This window comes from Mytilus edulis, chromosome 2, assembly GCF_963676685.1.
Source record: "Mytilus edulis chromosome 2, xbMytEdul2.2, whole genome shotgun sequence".
Classification (NCBI taxonomy): domain Eukaryota; kingdom Metazoa; phylum Mollusca; class Bivalvia; order Mytilida; family Mytilidae; genus Mytilus; species Mytilus edulis.
In genome coordinates, this window is record NC_092345.1 from 8,965,691 (window position 1) to 8,993,646 (window position 27,956).

At 30.5% G+C, this 27,956-nt stretch overlaps 1 protein-coding gene across 2 annotated transcripts; it reads right to left on the minus strand.

Moving 5' to 3' along the window:
* Window positions 1–597: 597 nt before the first annotated feature.
* Window positions 598–27,790, minus strand: LOC139511394 (neural proliferation differentiation and control protein 1-like). 2 transcript variants are annotated; one of them, XM_071298094.1, is made up of 8 exons: window positions 27,568–27,790; window positions 14,775–14,906; window positions 12,233–12,445; window positions 11,150–11,216; window positions 4,677–4,844; window positions 3,279–3,378; window positions 1,524–2,465; window positions 598–1,326 (listed from the first exon to the last, which is right to left on the minus strand). In XM_071298094.1, the coding sequence occupies exons 1-7, from the start codon at window positions 27,647–27,649 to the stop codon at window positions 2,376–2,378; spliced, it is 852 nt and encodes a 283-aa protein (XP_071154195.1). In that variant the 5' UTR covers window positions 27,650–27,790; the 3' UTR covers window positions 598–1,326; window positions 1,524–2,375. The 2 variants fall into 2 exon arrangements, with proteins under 2 accessions (XP_071154195.1, XP_071154196.1); XM_071298095.1 differs by having other exon boundaries at window positions 598–1,315; window positions 27,568–27,784.
* Window positions 27,791–27,956: the final 166 nt, after the last annotated feature.

Below are 27,956 nucleotides of genomic sequence, written 5' to 3' on the forward strand. Positions count from 1 at the left end.
ATAAACCTTATTATACATGACCTTGAAAAGTTGCTATAAAATTTGCATAGGTTGGAATACTGACCAATCAAAATCCTAAATATGCATATAATTCTGATGAAAAAGAAGGTAAACGTATAGCTGCTCAAGATATATCACAACAAATTCCCAGAGATGAACATAAATGTGACAGCTGATGAAAGGCATCCAAACTTAACAACTGCAATTTATTGCACTAAATGAACACTGTACTAATGTTACAATGGAATGATCTATCGGTTCATCTATTCAGAACCATGAGGTCAAGGTCAAGGTCACATACCTTGTGTTATCATGAAAGCAGTATATTACCTTATTGACATATTCTTAAAGATACAATCAATTTTGGTAAATGCTAAGTTAAAGAGACTTTTGTCAACTTGCATGAACATTCTAAACTTCTGTTTCCACAGTAGTCCTTGACCTCATGACAATATGACCTTTAACATTATAACCTATTTCCCACAACCTTTAATTACATGTTTATGTAATAAATATTTTCTGTGTCAAACATGACTACAGATTACAATATAATTTACAGCTGTTATCATGTATAATACAATGAGGATTGTGTGTCCATTTCTTCTTTATTGACATATACAAAATAAATTTACCAGTAACAAAAAAAATCCAGAAATTTGTGTAAAGCAATAATAATACAACTGTTTTCTACAAAACATTATTTTTTTCCTCAAGAAAACATGAAACTTCTGATTTTTCATACTTGTGTGATTTATTCACAATTCTTTTGGCAGTAATAGTCAGTATATTTACAAAACTGAATAAGCAAAACATGATTTTTTTTTAAGACATTTTTTTGTACCGTAGAAAATTAAATATTAATTAACTTTAATAAATATTGCACATACCAATTTCTGATTACACCACCTTATTAGTTTACAAAAATGTATACTTTAACATAAAATTACCGGTAATTATTTATCAAGAAGTACTGACTGATGGCCAACCTAATATTTCTTACCAGTACCTATAACATGATCTTAAGATGTTCCTCAGATCTATATAGTTTTTCAATACATTCAAGATTCTCAGATCTTGAATAGAGAAATTTAAGAGAACCATGATAATTTTGACTATAAATATGACATAATTAAAAAATTGACATAAAAACAGATGTAGAAATTTAAAATTTGAGATTAAAAACTCCCATGAATAACAGTGCTCATTCAACAAGAGCAGTTATAGTTTTTATTATTATGAATTATACTTGAAAAGTAAATAATATTAATGAAAAATTGAGATTTTCGATTAAATGTAAAACTGTTCTATTTGAAATCTGTGTAAGGGCTATTCCAGAAAAAAATGTATGGGGGGGGGGGTTGGAAGGCACGTTGTATTAATAATACATGGGTGATGAGTATCAGAGCAACTTTTCACACTAAAGTCACTATAATGCACTATAATTCTCAATTACAATTGTCTGGGTGGCGGGTGCTGACAAAAACTGCCTTCCAACCCCCCCATACATTTTTTTCTGGAATAGCCCTAAGAAAAAAGTGTAAATGGGAATTTTTCCAAATAAGATTCTTATCCACAGATTTCTACATTTGTTAACAGGATAATTTCTTTAAATGTAAATATATATTCCATTCAATACAGACAAAATACATAATGATAACAATGTAGTATTCACATTGTAAATAATGAAAGAAAATTTCCTGTTTGATAAAAACAAAATAATGCAATTGCGTAAAATGATCATCATAGATTAAAGCTTAACTATTATGAATTGACAAATAAATAAATGTTTAGGATTTCTGATTCTAAATATGAGATCATAAAATAAGGATTTCTTTCTCTTCTTTGTCACTACTAAATGTGTATAATTTTGAAAACTTATCAATTTTCCAGTTTTCAGTATAAAATTATATTCAGAAATCACGAGAACTTGATACATTGGTTAACTATTTCTGTGTTACTAACCAGAATAGATAACTATGATAAAGGGAATGTTAATAATAGTAAAATAAATATAAAAGGAATGTATTGAAATTCTTCAACAAATTATTTTTCAAAGGAAGACCAGCTCCCGGTCTGTAAACTATCTCACAACCTGGGTTCTTCTTTTAATTTTATAATTAGAAACTTGTTACATGATGCTAGAAAAGTTATCATAAATTTAAATTTCAAACCATTTGTTTTAGTAACAAATAGCATCTTGAAAATTATTTATCTCTATATAAAAAACAAAACAATAAATACATATGATCACAGAGCACTTTAAAAATCAACAGAAACAACATAGATACTAAAAACAGAACTCTTCAGGGAAGAAGATAAATAAACAAAATTTCTGAAAAGCTTCTAAAAAATGCAGCTTTTATTCCAACACCAAATTACTGTGTGTCTTTTTGGTCTTCTGTAGGACCTTTAGAAACTGGAGTTTCTTCATTAAAGAGGGGATTTCTAACCTCCATTTCTCCAGTCTGAAAAAATAAAAAGTTAAGTTATCTCCCTTGGCATGTAAATTTTAATATTCTAAACCTGCTTAAGTTATTTTTACCAGACAACTTGTATTTGTAAGGATTGCTCATTCTTTCAATATTTATGACATGCCATTGACTAAGTAACAAATGATTAATCTTAATTGCTTTGAATGTCCAAATTCTTAATATTTTTGTCAAAATCACCTATTTAATAATGGCTGACAGGATTTGTGGCAAATCACATGCAAATACATGTGATATGATGTCACGTAGATACCTATTCCATGACAATAGATATGTGATCGAATGTCACGAAAATACCTATCGCATGACAATACATGTTATCATGTCTCACACTGATACCTATTGCATGAGGATTCATGTGACCACTCTAATCTTTAATTCCATTTTATTGAACATGTTCATGTAAATACGCTTATCCATTTGTAATTTAATGAAAATATGGGTTTATATCAAGTTTCTCTATGATCTCTATAATTATTGAACATGTTCATGTAAATTCGCTTATCCATTTGAAATAATGAAAATATGGTTTTATATCAAGTTTCTCTTTACTTATTTTTTTGTAATAACATTTAGATCAGGTTTCAAAAAGAGTAATATTAATTTATTTGTAATTTACTTTTTTCATGATTGTGTATTCAGAATATCACTGCTGTACAGCAACAAATATTGTCAATGCATTTTTTTTTTACAGGTTCCACTCCTTTCAATATCTAGTTTGCCCCCTCTCGCCATTTTTCTTTTCGAACTCTTGATCTACATCTACATGTACATCTGGGAGTAACTTACCGGTGCCAGACCAGGACATTCATACACAGTATAATCTCCTTCCTCATTCTCTTCTTCAGACTCATCTTCAGATGCATCATGTTTCATCTCACCATTGGCTCTGTTATAAATAGAATTAATTATAAATTACTCTAGTTATAATGAGAAGGTAAACTATTTGATCATCATCTTTAAACCCTGGCCACAATATTTCGCATGCCTTCAAATTGAACTCCAGTACCTTTTCCTGTAGAGTTTTGATCATGTCAGACATATGCATATAAGAAGATGAGAGGTATATGTCAATAAGACAGTTCCATTAATTTGTCAATTTGCAAACCATGCCATCATGGATAAATGTTTTACTCTTTGAATGACCTGAAATTCATGTATCAACACTTAATGTCATTTGTAATGCATATGGAGATTATTTTTTTAAGACATTATCATGATTACTTGTTAATTTAAGAATTAAAGATGATCAAATTTGATCTATCAAACGGTGATATTTCAAAATACACATATACATGTAGTTGATATACTATTTTGAACATGATCGTAATATGTGTATCTTATTATATCATTAATCCACAGTTTCTTTGATTTCCCAATAGACCTATATCTTACAATAAAATAGAATACTTGATCAAGGAATTTCTTTGCCAATACCATGCTTCCATTGTTAAACAAATCTTAGTATACATATAAGCTATTTATGCTTGCTATGTACCTATTACCCCTTTTGTGCTTTTCATCTTTGTATGAAAATCTAGGTTTAATATTGCATGTATTGGGAATAATAATTGGTTTATTTTGATAACTTTATCATGAAGACACTCCTTGACACTTCACTATAATCCCTTAAGCACTTTGGATTGAAGAGAGAAAAGTAAAACGTAATTATCTTGTCTGAAGATGATAAAATCAATGATTCTGAAAGGTGATACTCTCAATTCTTTTAACATGTTAAATACAGTATCTTTTTTTTAATTTTATTTACCAACGTTTCTTTGTCTATATCTATTATCATGTGATTTGCTGATTGCTTGATCATCACAGTGTTTCACATTGGCAAGCATACTTAGGCTTAACAAAATCATTATCTTCATTTTACTTCTGAATCAATCGGCATGATTTCAAATCTAATTTTTCCTTCCATTTAACATATATTTTAAACTTTTACCCTAAGACTCACTTCTCTGTTGCATCTGTTGATTTTTTTGGTTTTATTTGAATTTCTAATGTAGTCTTACTTTCCCATTGTTATATCTGTTGATTTTCTTTTTAAATGTTTGTATTTAAAGGTGCATGTTTTTATGTATGTATGTTAATTGGAAAATATTATTTCTTTAATCTGCTTTAATGAATATTTGAATAAAATTTAAAAATAAACATAGCTTATCCCCAGTAAGGCCTTACTTTTCCATGGCTATCATCTGCTGTTTTTGATGTTGATAATGATACATCTGAGCACTCTGTGCTAATTTTCTATCTCCTGGACCGGACCCTAATCTTTCTTTTGTTGGTCCAGTAACCCCATAGGCTGGATAGTCTACTTCACTAGCAGCTTTTATATTTTTATTCAATCTGCAATAAATAAACGACACCAAATAAAGACGTTGTCAAGTTCAGACTGTGCAGGCAATTTCTATACAAAGTCTTGTGACCCCCGCGTGCACCCACAATAATAATAAAAAAAGGTTGGACATTTAAAAAAACCACCCGGTTGCAAGATATTTTTTTAAAACACCCACCTTACCTTAGTGAAAAAAGGAAAACACTGATACAACTATAAATATAGTATCAATAAAATATTCATCTCATAAAAAAAATGTCTTCAATTCCTATATCCTTCAAGACAGATATTTGCAATAATTCAAATTTTTATATGCCAGAATGAATTCAAACCACAAGGCATCTATACAAAATATATTGATTGTTAAGCTTGTTTAACAGGCAATACAAAAAATAGCCAATAGATGTGTAAATTACTTGTGATATTTCTCTAAAGAAGGACTTTTTATAGTTTTAGGAATATCAATTTTATGATTTTGAAACAACAACATATACATGTAATTAGAAACCATTCATTTTTATGATTAAATCATTTCATCCTATCATAGCTAAAATATCATTTTTACCAACAGACAGAACATAAATCTTGAAGCTAAAAAAACATGCTCAATAATAAAGCATTCTTGAGACCTGCAACCAAAGAAGTTGTTTTGGTTTGTCTTTTTTAACTTTTTTTAACAACTATTACAATTAAAAGTTATTAGACTTATAAATGATTTTTACTATAAGTATATATTCACAAAATGGTTAATAATATACTTAAGATTAGTGTCTTTATAAAGCCTTTAAACCCAAAAATATGGAGAACATGTGGATTGCTAACATCCACTTCATTTGATTTTTGGTTGAAAGTTGTCTCATTAGCAATCATACCACATTCCTTTACTTTTATATTAGTCTCTGAACATTAATGCACAAAAGAATCAGTACATCACGATTCCACTAAAGGCCACTCTTTATACGCTTTGAATAACATAAAGCGTTGTTCTTGATGACATCATGGGTTCAATAACCAGGAACATTGTTCTATTGAACAATAAAAAGACCAATCATTGGAGTGAGTTCTTAAAGGGAACTTTTGAGAGTGCTTAAGAACCTAAATAATAAATCTAAACACTTCAAATGTTCCTGTTTGTCTGTTCCTCACGTGACAATAATCATTGCTTAGAAGTTTTTGTTGCTGTCTTCTATTGATCATACAATCATTGAACATATTAACTGAAAAACAACTGTAATTGATATTGGCATTAATCTTCCTTTAATTAAAAATGGATAGAGAAATATTAGCGTTAACACGATATAGTATTGAATTTCTGTTAGATAACTCATGTAAGACTTCGTGATTTGAAATTTAAAGACTTAAAGAAAACACGTCAATGGTTGCATACAGGAAGGATTTTAATTTAATCCACACTTAATATGTTATTGTCTTATTTATAGGTAGACTTTAAAACTTTGCCCAGTGAAGTTGTCAACTAATTATATCAGCTTTTTTTCACTTGACAATGATCAAAACCCTTTTTTTTATTTACTAGTACTTTTTTCTAAATAAACCAGTTTCATCCTTGTTTTTTTGACAAACATGTGTTTCAAGTTTTAAAGTGTTATTTTGCCGTGAAATGAAATAATTCAGGAATAGTTATTCTTTAAAAAGTCTGTATGAACTTGTGTACGTGTAGACCGCTTGTTTTCACAAATGTCACAGGGTATAAAATGCTCTACATTGAGCATGTTGACAACTGAAATTCATTGTCAAAATATCTTATTGTGGCAAGCTGGGGGAAGATTTTGAGGTCACAGCATGGATACCTTTTTACATGTATTATGTAATGCAATATTTTTTGAATAAGTGATATATGTAAAACAAGATATTTAGGAATAATAATTTCCCAGTGATCTTATGGTCGAAAATTTAAATCTGCTCTTAATTTTTTTAACTAGCTATTTTACAATGTAGTAAGGGAACATTTAATGCAATCATCCATTTAAATCTTGTTTCATTTTTCTTTATTTTCTTAAAGATTTATTTCCATAATAATAAACATCAGCCATTGAAATATTTAAATTCAATTCAGATCATAGGATTACACTGTACAACTGATCTGTTGTAACAATAGTATGGAGACTAAACTTGGAAAACTGCGCTATCAAATATAAATTGCTACAGGGTACATCTTTAAACATGACAATATGCGTAATTACATTTAAACATTAAAATAAATATTTATTTAGGTCAGTTGTGGGAGGATTTAAATATTTTAAAAATAATCAATACACAGACAATAGAAAATATGTGTATTGAAAATAACTAATTACAGAGACTGATACCAGAGAAATTGTTGAATAAGCATTATACAAGTATTGGTTTTCAAGCTTTTGAGATTGTTTCATTCAAAGTTCAAATGATTATTCAATTTCCTGAACATTTATAAATAGTTTTGTGAATATCAGTTGTCCATTCATATCTGTACTGCAAATATTCTTCATTTGATTTGTAAAAGCATTTTCTCCCCACTTGTTATATTCTATATATGGGTTCCCTTGGGAGCTCAATCAATCAGCCACGTAATTAGAACAAACATCAGATAGTAAGAATATCAATGAACAATTACCAATGGCAGTGTTGTTAAACTTTCATACCTGGAACAGGTGGGATGGTGTACAAAATAATCTGTTGCCATAACAACTATTGAAACACCTGTCATACATCAATTTATCTTAATAGATGAAAAATAGGGACAAATTACAGGTGATAATTAATATCCAATTGTTTGTTGTCTTTAGGTAAAATAATAAAATGATCAATTTTCACCTTGTGATTCGCAAAACAAAGAGATTATTTTCCATGGACATGATTAATCAATGAACTCTTACAGCTTAACAAAAATATTGAAATAAGATTTGATCAGTATGTAAGATAAGTATGCAAAAGTCAGAGATAAGTAGTATAGCCTTAAAAGTTAGAAGGCAATTGACACATTCAGAAAACAAATTAAGCCAACAAATTCACCTTTAATGCAGGATAAAAATTAAAGAGTTTTGAAGAAATCAAAACACCAAAGTATTATTTTCCTCAAAAATACCTTTAAACTCCTATAGTACTGAAATAATATACAGTATGAAAGTTTTAAATGTTCAAAAGTCTGAATAAGCCTTAATTCTTTAGTATTTATAATTCAAGTTCACAACAAAGCATTATATTCCAACAGCCCATAGAGGTGGAATCAGGGGAGGATACATTCCCCCCCTTTTTTTTTCATATATCTTCAGTTTAAAGCAAATACCCACTTTATAAATGCTGGATTCTCCCCATATTCATGCAATTTAAAAGTTAAGAAGAAGTCCCTAATTCTAAAGTACATGTATTAAAGTTCCCAAATAGAAGCCTTATATTCCAACAGTACATAAATAATATACTAAAGCCCAGCACTCCTGTAATATGTAAGTTAAGCGTATTAAAGTGGTCATAGTATAGATTATTTTCTCAGTGGTTGGGAAGATAAGTATTGATATCTTATCTGACAAATGTCATAACAGCACTGGTTAGTAGACTGACGTTTGATCTTACTGTCTACAGATTGTCGTCTTGTGACTCTTTCATATTCAGATGGACTACTAATTAAATCATTGACATTTGTCTGACAGAAAGGGAGCTTTGTTCATATTGTACTTAGCTCTGCTAAATTTCATGGACAATTAGATGTTCCAAAGCAAATTCAGCATGTATGTTTTTTCCCAATGTTATGTAATATTCTGTCCTTCCTTAACAGTAAAAGTACATTTTCCTAAAATTTGAATACAACAAAATATGTTTATGAGACAGTAACCTAACAGTACAAAACAAAAATTCTGTGGATAATATAGCCTTCAACAATGGACAGGTCATTATGTCGAGCTCTAAATTGTCAAAAATCTTGAAAAATTATATCTTAAATAATCTTCTACTCGTGAGGGCCTTAACTTCTCATGCAATAAAAACACATCATCTACCCAGATTCTGATGGGTGCAATTTAAAACAGGGAATTGATCTGGTTGCAGCTTAGTTTACTTTAAATTCAGAATCTTTTGCATGAATTTATTAATGTAATTGTTGAACAATGGACGAAAGTGAGATTTATTGCTATGATTTCAGAAATTCACCATACAAATAATACTACATATTATGATATATACATATATACTTCAAAATGAGTTTTCATTTTTTTTTAAACCTTCAAATATCTGTTCCCAATTTTCCCCAAAAAATTAAAATATCACATTTTTTTTGAATTTACAGTAAATGATACAGGTAAACACAGAGTTGTACTGATTAATCTATTTGTTTTCATTGAAAAGACATTCAGGGTTTATTTAGCTATCATAGATCTTCTGGTCAGTGAAAGATAAGGACTGTATTATTATGGTAATGAAAAGTACTAAATGAAACTGGTTAATAATGGTTTCTATACTCTGAATAACAAAATGCTACCTTTACATTCAAAATGTTTGTTTTTAAACCTATCTGATCCCAATTATAGCAAAAATAAAAATATCACAAAAATTTTTGAATTTATATTACATTATTTTTCATTGATTAGACATTCAGGGTTTCTGTAGCCATCATGCATTTGTCATAGATGTTCTGGTCAGTGGCAGATAATTTTATTCCAGTAATATGAAGTACTGAACTGGTCGACATGGTCAATAATTGTTTCTCTCATGTCTGCTCTTCTTTATTTAACAATGTGTTAGAAGAAAGACCTAGATATCTACTCAATGACAAATGTCATTCTATTTTATCTTTTATTTTCTGATAGATGTTTTTACTTTTTTTGCATGGTTTTCTATCACTTTCTGCACTTAATTGTTTTAGTATATATTTAGAAATAGGTTACAAGATCAAATTATATATTGACGTCAGTGAGTTTTTTATAAATTGTACATTTATGTATCTATACAAATTATCTATTTACATGTTAAGCAAGCTGAGAATACCATAATTTCATTGTGTTTCTGAACAGTTTAGTTTTTTTCTTATATTAAATAAGCAATAAGACTTATAAGAATTCATAATCAATAAACCTACTGGTGATATTGATGTTATTTTTTCTCCTTAATTCTAAATTTGGAAATTAATGCATCTCCCTTAGAAAATGTAAATCATAACTAATATTCTAATAATGACTAAAAGTCAAATTTATTGAAGCAAACTCAAACAGATCTTTCATCTAAACATGCACAATTCAAATAAAAATGTTATTAAAGTCAAGTCACATATTCTCGTCAATAAAAGCATTGCATTAGTTTTCTAAATTTGCAGCTTACATGTTGAATTTTATCATTGAAAAAGACCAGATAAAAACCATTGATATATGAAGAACATATCCATGAAATGATGTGAAACTGCCCACTTCTCTGGATAAAATCTGAAGGTAAACAGGTCTTACCAATGAAAAACCTGACAATAAACACCCTATGGGGTATCATGATTTATAAAAGTACATCTAAATTTGAATGATTCATTAAATAGCATTTAGTTTCTTATTTCTTTCTTATATCAAAATGAAAAAAATGTATGAAATGCCATTTTGATATTAAATGATCATTTTAAAACAAATAACCTTCTTCTTTGAAATATTGAACCCAATATAAAATGTTATCATGAATACTTAGAGAAAATAGGTTGCCTACAATACAAGAATAAGAAAGCTTTTGAAATATAAGTTCTTACTAATTTCCACTGGGGCATATCTTCCTTATATAGAATCTAAAATCAATGAAGAAATAGCCAAATTTATTGTTAATTCTCAAGTCATTCCCCTCAGGAAATAACATTATTAAACATGTTGAACTCTAAATTGAATCTCGACAATACGCAAGTCAACAAAATAGATACATTGCTGTTCAAACTGTTGATATAACAATAGTCAATCAAAGATCACCATTCATAACAAAAACTGACCATCAAAAAGAGATTAACAAATCTCAATCAGCAGAAGTGGTATGATTGCTAATGAGGCAACTATCTTGTATGCAACTTAAGGTTACTGCATGGCCTTCAATGATGAGTAAAACCCAATAGAGTAAGCAACAACCAAAAAAAGGCCCAGACATATCAGAACCAAAACAAGAAAACAAGAAAACGGACAGCTTTACTTATGATAAAACAATAAAGAAAATTAATATGATATAATATCTGAGGTTTGACCATTATCAGTCTGAGGTCTCACAGTAAAACGTCCATCATTACTTCAATAACAAGGAAGCTAGTAACAGTTGTTTTAACTATCCAACTACCATCAAAACCAGAAGAAGCATCTATTGTTGTAACACTTACCTATACCAACATACACCTGCCATTATAAGGCCGACAAAACCAGCCAAACTGCATACGGCTACAATCACTGTAAATGTAGGAAAATAGTCTGTCAACAAATAATTTGATTTGTAATTATGATGCAAAGAATTAAAATCAGTTTATCAATTGAATGTAAAGTTGTTGTCTATAACATTAAACAGGCTGCAGTTTGTATGTATGCCACTACTCTGATACTCCAGACTACTAAAATTATATTTGACTATAGTCTATACGGACTTGCAAGTATTTGCAAAACTTTGTTATGCCACATAAGAGAGTTTTTTGGGACACCTAAATGACTTGTCTCAATTTTTGAGAACATACTCTGAGACTTATTTCCTTGATTTGTCTCTGAATTGACATTGTCCATCTTGACACATCCCAAATGTGAACACTATATAGATCTAAAACTAAGTGAATCTCAGTTTTGTATTAGAAATGAGTATATGATTGAACTGAATGAATTATCCAGGGGTAATACTCCAAGACTACTGTTATTGAAGTCTCAGTAATACTGTATAAACAAATCTTTAATATTCACAAATGAGCGATGAATATTCCTTTCCTTTTATATATTACCTCCATTATGGTCAGTTTTTTCAGTTGTGAGGGTCATCTTAATATGCAAGTTTAACTTAGTCTAATGCAAGAGGATGAAACAAGAGTTCACACAATAAACACACTTCACCTGCTGCAAAACAGGGCTTTTTTAAAAGAAGAATGAAACAGGAAATCAAACCTATTATATTTTCTGTATGATTTGACCTTACAAAAAAATGTACATGACCACTGGAGAAATTATGTAAGTTAACATATACTAAACATGGTTTATATGAACAATTAAAAGGAAGGATTGAGTATGAGACAGCAGTCCAAGTACATGTATAACCAAAACTCATAAATTGGATCAATGCATGGTCAAATGTGGTTTTTACTGATAATTACATATAAAATATAGATCTGTGCCAGCAGTTAATGAACTATTGTCCCTATGTTTATTCTGATCCTGAGGTAGTGGAGGGGCCAGTGTCTGAGACATTAGTCCACATTACCAATACTTACATATAAAATATAGATCTGTGCCAGCAGTTAATGAACTATTGTCCGTATGTTTATTCTGAACCTGAGGTAGTGGAGCGGCCGGTGTCTCATTTTGTTGTGTAGTTTTGGCTGTTGTCGACTTTGAAGTTTTTTCAGTATCGTCTGGTTCAATGGCATCTTTTTCTATAGACTGTAATCTTTTGTCTTCGCCAACAACTTCTTGCCAGTCCGATGCTGAAGTAGAGACAATAACAATTTATCAACCATACAAGTTAATAATATTTCTTTCTGATCACAACTTTAGATATATATACATGTAGTGATGTAAGGTCAATTCCTGTAAATTTAAGTAAATTACAGGGTCAATATATCGGAAAACAGTTAAAACCACTAGAATTTGAAAACTGGTTTTTTACATGTTTTTAAAAATTATGTATTGGAGCCATCTTTAATGCTCATTGGGTTCTTTTTATGGTCTCAATTATGTCTACTAGTATTTGATTGTTTTCTTAACATTTGGCATTTAGTAAATATTGTGCATATCAAGTAATAATTACATTAGATGTATGTTTCATTATAATACGTTATTCTGATTGGCCAACTGCACATCTCGTGCTATTCCTGAAACAATTGTATTAGACAATAACATTTATCATTCATGATGACACGAGGTCCCACAATAAAGTGCACAGGTAAATTAAATGAAAACTTGATAAAAATCGTGTTTTCATGATTCTAGCTAAAAAAATGTAATTATAAGTATTGAATGCTTCTTTTTGTAACTTTATAGGGTTGTAAAAGCGTTGACCGTTCGCACATTTTTAGTATGAAGCGCTTCCGCGCTTCATACAAAATGTACTTCGGTCAACGCTTTTACACCCCAATAAATTTACAAAAAGCAGCATTCAATTCATAATTGCGTATTTTCATTCCCATATTTATTTCTATATAAACACATTTCATTTAACTAAAAGAGGATATCTGAGTGATTGTATCATATCAGACTTGTAATGGACACTTAATCATATATATCAAATTCATTTTCAGCATTAGTTTCAATAATAGAACAACACTTTAAAGTGCCATTCCTTTTTTTCTTTTTTCTTGTTGTTATGCAAAACATCAGATGGAAGTTTGAAATATATTTTGTACTTTATCTTCTTGGGAAACTATCAGCATGATCAGAGACGTGCATGACCTCTCACAATTTATGACCCCAAAATGTAATTCAAAATTGAAATGTTTACCAAATAGAAACACAATCCAATAAACAATTTGACACAAAGGAAGCCTTCTAAGAGATGTTTACAATACATGGAAATGTACATTTTAAACTACATTAGGTTAACACTATTTCTTACATTTACCATTTAATTTAACATTACCATTTACCATTCAACATCAATAACCTAAATACAACACATAACTATATTTAGTTCATTCAAAATGTGATTATGGGAAGGAAAATCTCACTTTTTATATCCCAATTAAACATTTTTAAAAAGGTTAAATGAAAATTGAACATGTTGAATGTGAAACGGTCAATGACCATGGCAATGTATAACTATACCAAACATGCAGATTGGTGGAAATAATGGTGTCTCCATAGAAATAGAAATTTGTATAACAATGTAAAAGCAGCAAAACTGTTGCATATAATATAATGAGCATGTAAAAAATACCCAATTAATGATGTTATAAAAATCTTCCCTTACAAATATAATTACAAGTCAATGTCCATAGAAATGTGAAAAGGACAAGCAAGACAAATACAGGTAATGGTCAAGGGCCATAGATGAAAATAAATAATAATCCAAATTTGATGTTGATTCTAACAAAGGAATTGATGAAGCGTTCAATGACCTATAAAGTTACTCTGACATCTAAAGGTTATTAACTTTCTCCAATGGATGTCAGTGATTTAAAACCAATAATATCTTAGTACTGTATAAACCTTTCATGGATCATGATTCTTAGCCTTTAAGGTTTATACAATATAATTTCATATTCTGGTATATGCCAGTATATAAATATAAAATAAACACAATTTAGTACAAAATACATGAATGGGTTCAGGGCATGGAGAATACAATTCTTACTATTTCATTTTTGGGGTCCTTTATAGCTTGCTTTCCTGTGTGAGTCTAGGCTCAGTGTTGAAGGCTGTATTATAGTTTACTTTTACAACTTTACTAGAGAGTTGTGTCATTGGCACTTATATCCTCTTATATCAGTATAATGTCCCAAGTCAGGAGCCTGTAATTCAGTGGTTGTTGTTTGTTTATGTGTTACAAATTTGTTTTTCGTTCATTTTTTGTACACAAATAAGGCGGTTTATTTTTGTTTTAATTGTTTTACATTGTCATTTCGGGGCCTTTTATAGCTAACTATGTGGTATGGGGTTTGCTCATTGTTAAAGGTTGTACAGTGACTTACTAGTTGTTAATATCTATGTCATTTTGGTCTCTTGGGGAGAGTTGTCTCATTGGCAATCATTCCACATCTTCTTTTATTATATGAATTAAATTGTAATTTAGTAAATTCATTATATATCGAAACTTACCATGTTTACGAGGCTCGTGAAATTTCTTTTCAAATCGTTGCTTTAAAATATTGTCCTGATTATCAATGGACTCATGTCTGGCCAGGAAACGAAGTTTTCTTATTAGTTCTGCATATTCATTAAATTCATCTGCTGCAAAATAAAAATGTTCTATTGAAAAATATACTTCGTACATGTACTGTACATGTATACATGTATTTTAAAGAGTTGAATGCTGTACATGTCTTGTGAAAGTTATTAAAACAAATCGAAAGCAAGGGACAATTATAACATTTTGCATGAAAACAGGAAGCTGTTTTTTGCTTGTGATGATCACTTGCTTCATTTTGTGTAAACTTTCAAAATCCAAAACGATGAAATCTGATATCTAAAAAGATTTTCTCAACAAAACCATATGCTACTGCTAGTAACATTGTGAACCAGAAAGTAAAACTTTTAACCAAAAACTTGGACATTAATTGTCAAGCAAGAATTAATCAGCATCATCAACATTCCATGTGAAATCAATTATATCGATGAAACTATTGTTCAGAGATATAAAAGCACTACATTTGTACATTTATGATTTAAATTTTGAAAAATGTCCATGTAAACCTAACAAATATTACTGTTTTAATTTATTCACATTTTTTTATATTTATATGAATAATCTGTATACATATCTTAGTAACACTTTGTTACATTTATTGGAGTAGAGGCTTGTCAAATTTCTGTGTTGTTTGTTTCATGAAAAAATAAATGGAGAACATAGATGATGCCCTGCTTGCCAATAATGTAATAAAGGCGCAGGACTCAAAATAAGTAAAAGTGACACCATCCTAATTTCAAACATAATCTGTGTTTTGTGGGTATAACCATATAAGCGTGGTGTATTTTAAAATGTTTCATAACATTTGGAAGAGGCAAATGTAAGTCAGAGAGCGGAAACTAATTTTAGGATGTACACATGTATAGATGGAAAAGGGTAACACTTTATACTCCCATAAAAATAGGAATGCATATTTACAGTACTTACATTTGTTTATAATGCTTGTTGTAATTAATGCAATGTACATCTAATTATAACATTATCATTTATACCATTCATTAACTGGTGAATCAAATTGTCCTATAATCATATTTACAACAAAAGCCTGAACAATGGTTTACATCAATGTATCATGTGTATATTGATTGAACAAATCATGCCCTACTGACTAGTATAGTCTAAATTATATGATTTAATACAAATCAAATGATGATAAAGCCTAACTGCCCTCACTATGTATGTATTTCAGTGCTGTATATGGGCGTATCATACCAAGTGTAGACTTATTTTTCATGGAGACCCTTCATTATGTTAACCATTGGAATCTGTTGTATAAAATGGTACGACAAGCTTCACAATTCCTAATTAGATCAATCTAATTGAAAATAGAACTTTGATTGCTCCCCATTTTCTGATATTTGTGACATATCAGAAAAGGGGTAGCGGTTAAAGATTGAATACTGCAATGAAATAAATTTGTCTATTAGAACACTTAGTTTTAAACAGTTATCTCTTTGCCACATGACGAGACCATTACCCTTTTCTTAAAGACATAATAGACTACTAAGATGCCTTAATTTTTAGTGTACTTGTGTTGTTGGGTTGGTGTTGCATACTCATTACCCCTGTCGTATTTCATTCATCTGAACAGTTTGAATAACAAAGGAGTTATCCAGCATACCATGTATACAGAGGGTGTTCTGAATGGAAATCCTATAACAGGAGTAGACGAAAATAGATTTATTGCACAGGAAATCAATGGGCAGATTTGTCACAGAAGCCATGATCATTTTATTTATTATCATTCAGTTACAATTCAATAAGTATCTACCATTAAAACGAAGACTTATCTTTTTCTGAAGCAAGTAAGGAGTGATGAAAGCCATTCTTTCAACATTTTATGGAAGCATTCAAAGGTTTAGAGCTAAATTGATGCAGTCTAGAAGTACATCAGTTCCTTTGTAAATGTATCAATGCAACATTTCCATATCAATCATTTAATTGAATGTAATTAATACAACTTTATCGATCTGTGTAGTTAAAATATCAGTAGTTATGAAAGCATGAATAAGTCTTCTGTTCAAATTTGAAAGAAAAAACATCCAATGAATACCAAAATTACATCAATCAGCGGGCAATGATACAGAAATCAATCATAGATATTAATCTTTTTATTTTTATCAAAACCTCAGCCAAGATGAAATTCAATTTTATTGAAAACCAAAAATAGCTTCAAATCTGTCATGTAGGCAAAACAACATCTATAGCCAAAGTTCTCTAATCTGTGTATGAAAGGAAATAAGCTATAGACTATATATGTATATTTGCTTTTTATTTTAGAATGCAAATGAAATCAGTGTGTTACATTTGCAAGATCTATTGATGTACTGAAAAACTTTACAAGAGGAAACAGATTCATTTAAATAAATCACATCAACATTTATTAAGATGATTGGTTGACAGGAAATATAGATTCATTTAATCTAATCATTAAATGGCAATATAAAATATAATTATGTTGGTAAACTCTTCAATAAATCTAGGTTTTATTTGTGTTTACTGCTACAGTAAAATGATGGCAAGACTCAACTTGTCCTGATACAATGAATGTATGTGTAACTGTATACTGTATAATAAAGTTTAAGCAACAGCTAAAGTTCTGTTAAAGAGTTAGACCTTTCCTGTAATTGCCAGGATGTAGAACAGCAGTACACTAATCTGAGACTACTACAATACAAAGGTATAATAGTCTCAGGCAATTGCATAATGCACTTCATTGTGTTGAGCTAATCTTTTTATGAAATCTGATACATGTACTATATATGTAAACACAGAAAACCAGATTTATCTGTTGATCATAGATGATCATACTACTTTCTGGTCTACCCCAAGACAGTATAATGCTTGATTGCCCTTACTAAAGTAAACATAACAAGTTCTATTTCCATATATGTATCTATGTAAGATCTATATACTAGATGTAGTGTTGTTGAAGTCTCATGACACGTTTTGACTTATAAATTATACGATATAATTTATAAGAAGCCACGTGCACTGATTAAATTTACTCATGCCGCAAAGCTGTGATAGAATTTAGGAATTGTTTGAGCAGGGTAATACATGCATGTAGGAATAGTGAAATAAATCATCATTATTTCCAATTATTTAAGACTGTTAACTTAGTTTATACAGATCCATACCACAAATGTGCATTTAACAACCAGATTTTCAAAGAATGGCATATAATTTGTAAAATCAATACAAATTACCATACATTCTAACCTAACAGGACAAGCCAAGAATAACCCTTTGGATATAGTGCATCTCATTCAGCAGTAACTTCTTTGCCACGTATAACTTTCGGAACCTAAGGTAATATTGACCGATATCCAGAAATCGAAAACTATCTTTACTTGTAAGATATTAAATAAAGGAAGTTATTGACTACATTTCACGGCTTTGACGTCACAAATATCCTAGAAATGGTTGTCCTTGTTTAAAAACATATCAATTTTCACATAAAAAGATTTTTGAGATAGAGGACGGTGATGAATCAATGAAGTGACTTAGTTAATGAAATCTATCATCAGCTGTTAATTGATAACAGTGTTTACTTACACCACAACAAGATGTTCAGAACACTGATCAATAAACCCATATAATGGCATATTCCCTAGACTCACAGATTTTCTCAATGGAAATTGAATTTGTCACGCTTTCCATGTTCAGATTTTAACTAGTATTCAGAACAGTATACGTAGTGGGTACGAATCTTAAGTAGTCAATGCAACTTTCTGTCTTTTTTATGTTGTTGGAATATACATGTATATTGTATTTTTAAAGCCCCAGTCCCACTTGACCACGATCGCACCACGCTTACCGCGATCAAGAATAAATTTAGATCGTGGTGGTCGCAGTATGAGCTGCTTTCAAGATGTTACTACCTCCTCATTACGCTTCTACAACGATCCAGCTACAATCATACCACGTTCTCACCGCGCTTATTCTGCGACCTTACTACCCTTATCAAGATCTTTCTATGCTCATCATGTTCTCACTACGACAATACCAAGAGTTCTCCAATTGCAACACGATCTTACCATGCTTCTACTGCGATTATAGCACGTTCTTACCATGATTATACTACGTTCATACCGCGATCTCACTACGTTCTCAGCAATAATGTTAACATAGTGTTCCATATCGATACAGTTACATTCCTTTTATTTCTGATTAATACGTAGATTACCCAGAATCAATACAGTCATGCCACCAAAATCTACTAGAAATGTGGGCGTGGTGGTAGGGGTTGATGTAGAGGCAGAGGGAGCCCTGATAGTATCGAATCCTGTTCAAACAGAGATGAAGGACCGACCAATCCAACCTAAATTACAACCTATTGCTGCCTGGTACATAAAGCTCAAACGATGATATTTTAGTGAATGATAGCAAAGATGACACAGATGTGTCAATAGATATAGGAATATGTGGTATGATTGCCAATGAGACAACTCTCCATCCAAGTAACAATTTGTAAATGTAAACCAATATAGGCCAAGGTACAGCCTTCAACACTGAGCCTTGGCTCACACGGAACAGCAAGCTATAAAGGCCCCAAAAATTACTAGTGTAAAACCATTTAAGCGGGAAAACCAACGGTCTAATCTGTATAAAAACGAGAAGTATGGTTGAGCCGTTAGAGAAAATGGACAAGAATTCCTAATTACATACAGACAAACAAAGCCTGGAGAGATTTATTATATTTTATGTGAATATGAGAATGATGGTCGTAGTATGAACGTAGTCCGGTCATAAGAAGAGCCTGATGAGGACAGCAAGGGTGTGCTAGAATCGTACTATGGTCGTGAACAGCGTGGTATAGTCGTAGTGGAAGCATAGTTGGGTCGCAGTGAGAACGTGATGGTCGTAGTGAGGTCGTAGTAACATCGCTGCGAGATCGTAGCACAGTCTCTCCGAATAGAATTACGCTCTCACTGCGATGGTATAGCAACCTTTGCGATCTTAGTGCACTCTCACTACGCTTCTACTACGACCTGATTTCGCCACGACCGCACCACAATTGTTTTGAACATGTTCAAAGTTAGCCACGCTCATCGCGATCTTGAAGATCTCACCACGACCGTGATACGACCTTACTACGATCATACTATGATCATCAAAATTTACATTTTTTTCACAGATGGTAGTACGATCGTGGCCTAGTGGGAATGCGGTATAACTTAAACTACATTTATGGTTTATCTCTTACATTGTATCTTCTTTTAGTCAACTGGACATTAGACAATTAATCATAAGAATGCATTATTTCTGCCATAATCATTGATAACTTCTGTGGTATAAATATATGGATGAACTGTCACTACTAAAATGGGTATCTGATAGGTTAGTCGATCTACCTGTACAAGCTCAGGTACAAGTGATTAGCGATCTTAATCCGGATATCCCTCAGGTGTTAGAACTGTATTGGATTATAATACAAACATCCTACGGGTTATGCAATGACAAGCATTTGATTATAGTTGCTAAAAAAAATGGCATCAGGCGAAATAAATTTGAACGATGGCGCAAGACAATTTAACGATGGCGTGGTTATTTGACAATGGCTGAAGATATATGAACCATGGCGGGGCGCCATCATTAAACAGGTCATGGAGATCCCTGTATCATACATTTATAGTACTACTGCTTAGACAGTCTGTCTGTCTGTCTCAGTCTGTCTTGGTACCATTCACTTGGTGTTGTAGTGATTGAATTGGACATTTAAACTGTAAATTATCAGTCTTCATGTGCATGTATAAAATGCATGCATTTTTCCATGGAGAAATTAACCTTCTGGCTTCATTTCATTACAGTTATTTGATTTCAAGACCAATAACTTCTGATTTCTGTGAAACCCTGTTAATACTGTCCACCCACGTAATATAAATTATGGCAAAATCAATGATCAAGTTCTCCTTTTATCATTCACAAGTTCCATTGGTGAAACAAATAACTTATGATTACAGGATGATACAATTAGCTCTGCTGACTCTCTGATTAGTCTACACAATAACTATCATGACTATACAGTAAAACCTATGATCTAAGACAATAACTATACAGTAAAACCTATGAGCTAAGACAAAATAACTATACAGTAAAACCTATGAGCTAATAAGACAATATAACTATACAGTAAAACCTATGATCAAAGACAATATAACTATACAGTAAAACCTATGATCTAAGACAATAACTATACAGTTAAACCTATGAGCTAAGACAATATAACTATACAGTAAAACCTATATGAGTTAAGACAATAACTATACAGTAAAACCTATGATCTAAGACAATAACTATACAGTAAAGCCTATAATGATCAAAGATAATATAACTATACAGTAAAACCTATGATCTAAGACAATAACTATACAGTAAAACCTATGAGCAAATTAGACAATATAACTATACAGTAAAACCTATGATCAAAGACAATATAACTATACAGTAAAACCTATGATCTAAGACAATAACTATACAGTAAAACCTATATGATCTAAGACAATAACTATACAGTAAAACCTATGATCAAAGATAATATAACTATACAGTAAAACCTATGATCTAAGACAATAACTATACAGTAAAACCTATGATCTAAGACAATAACTATACAGTAAAACCTATGAGCTAAGACAATATAACTATACAGTAAAACCTATATGAGTTAAGACAATAACTATACAGTAAAAGCTATCATCAAAGACAATATAACTATACAGTAAAACCTATGATCTAAGACAATAACTATACAGTAAAGCCTATAATGATCAAAGATAATATAACTATACAGTAAAACCTATGATCTAAGACAATAACTATACAGTAAAATCTATGAGCAAATTAGACAATATAACTTTACAGTAAACCCTATGAGCTAAGACAATATAACTATACAGTAAAACCTATGATCAAATACAATATAACTATACAGTAAAACCTATGATCTAAGACAATAACTGTACAGTAAAACCTATGAGCAAATTAGACAATATAACTTTAGTCAAACCTATGAGCTAAGACAATATAACTATACTGTAACACATACATGTATGATCAAAGACAATATAACTATACAGTAAAACCTATGAGCTAAGACAATTAAATAGCAGTGAAGTTCAAAATTGTAACAGGAATGTATCTTAAAAAATAATTTAAAAAGACAAAAGATATATGTACATGCACACAGAGAAGTGATGAAGATTATCCGCTAACTATAATAGGACACAGAAAACTGTTCTCCCACGATTTCTAGTTATACATCAGCTTATTTGTATTTCAAACAAACTCAATTATGGGACCAAAGTTACACTTAATAATTTGTACAGATTTTTTGTACATTTTATCAGTGTTATATGAACCAATTAACACAAAGGCAAGCACACAGTCTTTTGTTTCGCATATTTCCACAACTACAAAATGTACGATACAGTCTAATACGTTACTAAGCATTGAAACAAAAACATCACAAGAACACATAAGGACTTTTTAATTTTGGTATAAGGAGAAAAATATAAAATTTAAATTTAAACAATTCAGGTATCCTCTCACTTCCAGTTTCAGGACAAAATCAAAAGCACTAAATGTTTGGTTGAAGTATATACAATTGAATGTAAGACCTGATACATTTTAGAAGATAAACTTAATTGTATCACCTGGTGCAAGAAGCTATGTGTAAAAAAACTTCTAACTTGTACAAAAACCCTGTACAAATTACAATTTGTACAAACATACATCTTGTACACAACATATATATATATATCTGCAGAAGAATGTTTATGTACAAACAAAAAAAGTCAAACATATTTAATGCTTACAGTAACTGAAGGCCTTATGTTAATGTATGTATAACAATATTTTCACTATGAAAAATATCACACAGCAAAGATACAGGAACAGAACAAGAGTTATAAAGAGTCTGCATCGCCTTATATATATCATATACATTTGTATATGTGCATTTTCAACATACAAAATTTAGACACTCTCCAACATTGTAGACTAGAAAATAATTCATAACCAAAATCATTTTTGTTTATCTGGTATTGTTGATATATTATATTTTTCTGCCGTCTCTCTCTAAAATGCATCTTCTTTAGTTTCTGCCCAATTTCAGAAGAAAAAAACCAGTAACCTTTTCAAAATACATGTACAAAAATGTACCTATAACTTCTATTTCATGTATTTAAAATAAAAGAGTCAATTGATTACCAGTACCCATTTAAAGATCTGGCCTCACAGTCATAAAACTTTCGAGCATGTGATGATTTTTGTACTCAGACTCTAAAATCAACCAATCAAATTGCTGGATTTCATGTTGGAGCATGATTTTTGTGCTCAGAGCACTAAGCAAAGTTTTATGCCTTCAAGGCCAGGTCTTGCTGATGATCACAGGTCAGCTTTATAGTTTCTATCTATCCATAATTTTCAAGACACATGTACAAGGTACACCAGGGGTTCAAATAAACATTTGGTACTGGAAGGTCCAGGACCTTTGACCCTCCAAACTAAAAGGTCCACAACCTAAATTCCAGGTCCTACTTTAACTTCAAATATTTCATAACTCAGTAAGATACAAAATTAATGTGCCTAAACATGACGTTTTTAATGCAATAAATGGATTAAACATTTACTGGAGGCAACTTTAATCATGTTTAAATGAAGTAACAAACTTATTTTGCAGCTGAAAGTTAGGTTATATATGTTGTGTACAAGTTATCATTTTGTACAAATTATAATTTGTACAAAAATATTGTACAAATTATAATTTGTATTTTGACTTTGTACAAATTGTAATTTGTACAAAAAGTGCATGTACAAATTACAATTTGTACAAAAATGGACAAAAAATCACTTATAACTTGTACAATAATTTATCTTATGGATTTTGGTGAAAAAAAGCATTGATACAAATAATTGAATTGATATTAAATGACCACACAGTACACCTCAGTTACAAAATTCAAAAGTATTCTTTATCATTCGTTTGAGCAGGCGATCTAGTGATTTATGGAATCGGGTATTGCACAACATCTTTTGACTCTCAAATCGATGACGACCTGTTTTAGAGGCATTTTAACTGCTTACCATAGCGAACGTTGAAGCTCAGGAACCGTTGCTGTGAATACAAACATGTGTATTTTACTGCTTCAGTTTGACTTTTAGACAAAGAAATATCCCAGAAAAAAAGCAAGATTAAACACACCATTTGGTTAGGAATATGACTATGCTTAAGTCAGGAATGTGTCAGTTGTTTTTCTGCCGTTTTTTTAAATCAATGTTTTTTTTTTTCAACAAGGATCTTTTTTTTTGTTTTATGAATATCTATGACTGTGCATAAAACTTAACGGAAATCGGTTGAGACAATCTAAACTTTATGACGACATAAAACTAATGCAGAACAGACAGACAGACTTTTATTTTTACTAGTATAAGAAAACTAGTTGGTGTAGTATTATAAAATCATCAGACCTAATGGCATTGAACCATCAATCTTTTCACAAACAAAAGTGAAGTGGAATAAGTCATGTAAATCCAATCTTTTGATGTACCAATTACAATAATAAATCATCACTTGTTTAAAGAAATATTTGATTGTTTTTTATGGACTTTTTGAAATAATGAATAAGTGGCAACATATCTTTCGAGATCCTTTTCACGATCATCAAAATGCTGTACACGATCTTTCACGATCCAAAATATCAATTTTATACAAATATTACAGTTTTTGCAAAGTTTCTGAATAAAAAAAATCATCAAAATAACGATAAGAACTAATCAAACAGTATTGTTTAAGAAAAGTAGTTTATATACCGGTATTAAAAATCATATTTGTTTACTTTTTTTTCTTTCAAAAATTTTGAAGATCAATCAGCCTTTTTAAATTGTGTAAAAATGATTTATTTTGCCAATAATGTTTAATTTGTGGTCATATCATTCCAATTCTATCGTGTGAATCAATGCATTTTTCACCAAAATTCATATTTAAAACTGTTGTACAAGTTATAAGTGCATTTTGGTCAAATTTTGTACAAATTGTAATTTGTACAGGCACTTTTTGTACAAATTGTAATTCGTACAAAGTCAAAATACAAATTATAATTTGTACAATATTTTTGTACAAATTATAATTTGTACAAAATGATAACTTGTACACAACATATATATCAAGTAAATAAAATACACTTGTACAAGTAGTACCCCTGACTGTACATCATGTACATAGACCAGATTTAATTATTTCTTGGTGAACAGGGAAAAAATACTTCAGAAATTAAAGAAATGTCAAAGTACAAGTGATAAATCAAGCTTTAATATTGTCAAAACCTACTATTTTATGTTTACAAGAAAAAATTATAATCGCTCGCCTCTACTTTTCAAGCTTCGCCTTAAAAATTTGCAAATTAAATATATTTTTATTTAAATTTTCAAATCGCTCGCTCGCCCCAAATTTTGAAGTCCAAAAATCCGTAGAACAAGAAATTAAATTGGTGTGGCCTAATTAATAACTAACTAGAACACACCCGCAAAACTGCAGGCATCTAGAGCTTGGTTGAAAGTACAATGTATGTAAACTGTTGTACATGTAGGAAGTTTTGTAAAAGATTTTGTATGGAGAATTTCAGAAAAGGTATCAAAAGTCATAGGTACTTGGAGACAGTACAATTTTTTAAAGCTTTCTCCAAAGTCAGATATTTTTTTCTCTCTGTTAAATTCCATAATTTCGCATTTCTGTCATTGTCTGTACATGTAATTACTATGATCAAACATAACAACGTGTTATATTGTTCTTTTATTTGTCTTTTTTTTTATTAATATTTATTTTACTGTGGTAATATTTTATGAGATATCCATTTAAAGTGGCTCGGTACTTAAACATCCCGTCAATGTGTTTGTATTATCTTTCATTTTTTGCTGGTGTGTTTTGTATATATGCGACTTTTTGTGTTTCTTTGGTTCTTATAACGTGACTCTGCACTTAAAAATTTCTGAAATAATTCTTACATACTTTTGATTTTTTAACCCTGTATCAGGGTTGGCAAAAACCCGGGTTTTATGAGTATTGTCCAGCCCAGTGGGAAATACTGGGAAAACCCGGGTTTTACTGGGTTTTAGTGGGTAATACTGGGCAATACTGGGTAATATAAAATATTTGTCTGAATTTTAAAGAGGATTCAGTGATAAACACAAATGAAATACATTCAATAAGATATTTATACCCTATTTTGTTTGTTTAGCATTTGTCTAGATTGGCAAACTGTAAATAGAAAGCAAATATATATCATTTTTTTTCAAATGAATATAAAAAAATGTAGCTCCTATTAAGAATTAACAATTACATATATTAAAGAAACATCACATTTAAATAATGTATATGTACTGTCACTAATTAATAAGTAATTATTCAGATAGAACACAGATTTGTTTATGTAACAATAATTAGTCCTTTTAATTAACAGTCCTTTCAGATAGAACACAGATTTGTTTATGTAACAATAATCAGTCCTTTCAATTTTATAAGTGTTATAAATGGCATGACCCTGTAGGGTGTTTATTTAGCAATATGAATGTATAACAATTAAAATTAACAGTTCACTTAAACACTGCAATAAAATGCATTTTTCAAAGTTTGGATTATTGAAACAATACTTGGGAATTAAAAGGTATCTTTAAATGTGCAAATCTTGTATTCTGCCTACATATAAAATTAATAGAGAAGAGAATGAAATTGAATTTTCTAGAAATGACTGTCAATGGTTATCTGTATAAAAAGTATATATTTAGCTGTTATACTATGAAACTATAACAAGTCTTTACTATTTTGTGTTAAAATAAGCTTAAAAAATCATATTGCCCAGTAATTCCCACTATTACCCATTTCTGGGAGTATTGCCCAGCCCGGGAAAACCCGGGTTTTCCCGCCCGGGAATTCCCGGGTGGGCAATACTTTGCCAACCCTGCCCTGTATGCTAACATTGCCCATGTGAAATTTTAAAATTGTTTGTATTTAAACATTAAACGACAAAAATATGTGATGTATAAAATTTTCTAACGTCATACACGCAAATCGATGAATGTGTTTGTAAATAGATGTTTTTGTGTTCTGTTAAATTGTTCCTTTTAAAATCGTAACACGATTATAAAAAATAACTCAATCTGAATAATCATAATACATGTATGTAGATGACAAATGCGACTATGCATAGTACCTCGGGTTTGGTACCTATAGAACACAAAGGCACAATGATTAATTTATTGTGGAAGGAGGAGAAATGACACATAAAATGAGGTCTTCTCTTTTAATAGTATAGATTATGCCATGATTATCTCAGGGCTCACACTACTTCAGCTCGATTTAAATGGTCCACTAGAGCTTGTGTTGCTTTGCTACATTGTATCATATCCATACAATGTACATTTTTTGTAAATAACTTTTGTATACTTCATTTAGAATAAGGATTTGTATAGTAAGACCAAGGATTTGTATAGTATTAGATTACTATACAAATCCTTGGTAAGACCTTCTTACTATACAAATCACATATGTCTTTGTACTATGCAATTATTCATAATTACTTACTAGGGAAAGTGAACCAGAAAACGTTGTTGGTGTTTAAACATTTCAAGTCATCTAAATGTTTTTGTGTTCATGTGTTTACAAATTATCCTGCGAAAACAGCTGAATAAAACAAAAATACAAACCTGTTTGGTGCGAATTTAAGCTTTCAAACAGATTCCCTGGCAGTATCAGAAGAATTCCGATTAAAATTAATCCAAGAGCCATTTAGCGTTTATGTTAAAAAGTGATATATGGCTACATATTTATAATATTTCTCTGTTGGAAAACATAACCGTGTTCTAGTTTTGCCTCAACAAACTATCGACCACGTTCGAGATCTTGACGTCATAGATAAACAACGCGAATAAAGGAAAGATTCCATTTCATGGCATAGGTAGAGCAGCATCGATGTTTTATTCTTCGCTATATCTGAGGGTTTGGATGAGGTTAAATGATTAAAGAATATTATAATGCCCTTAATAAATGAAGATTGGAGAATAACGGGCAAAAAAAAAATGAAGAATAGAGAAAT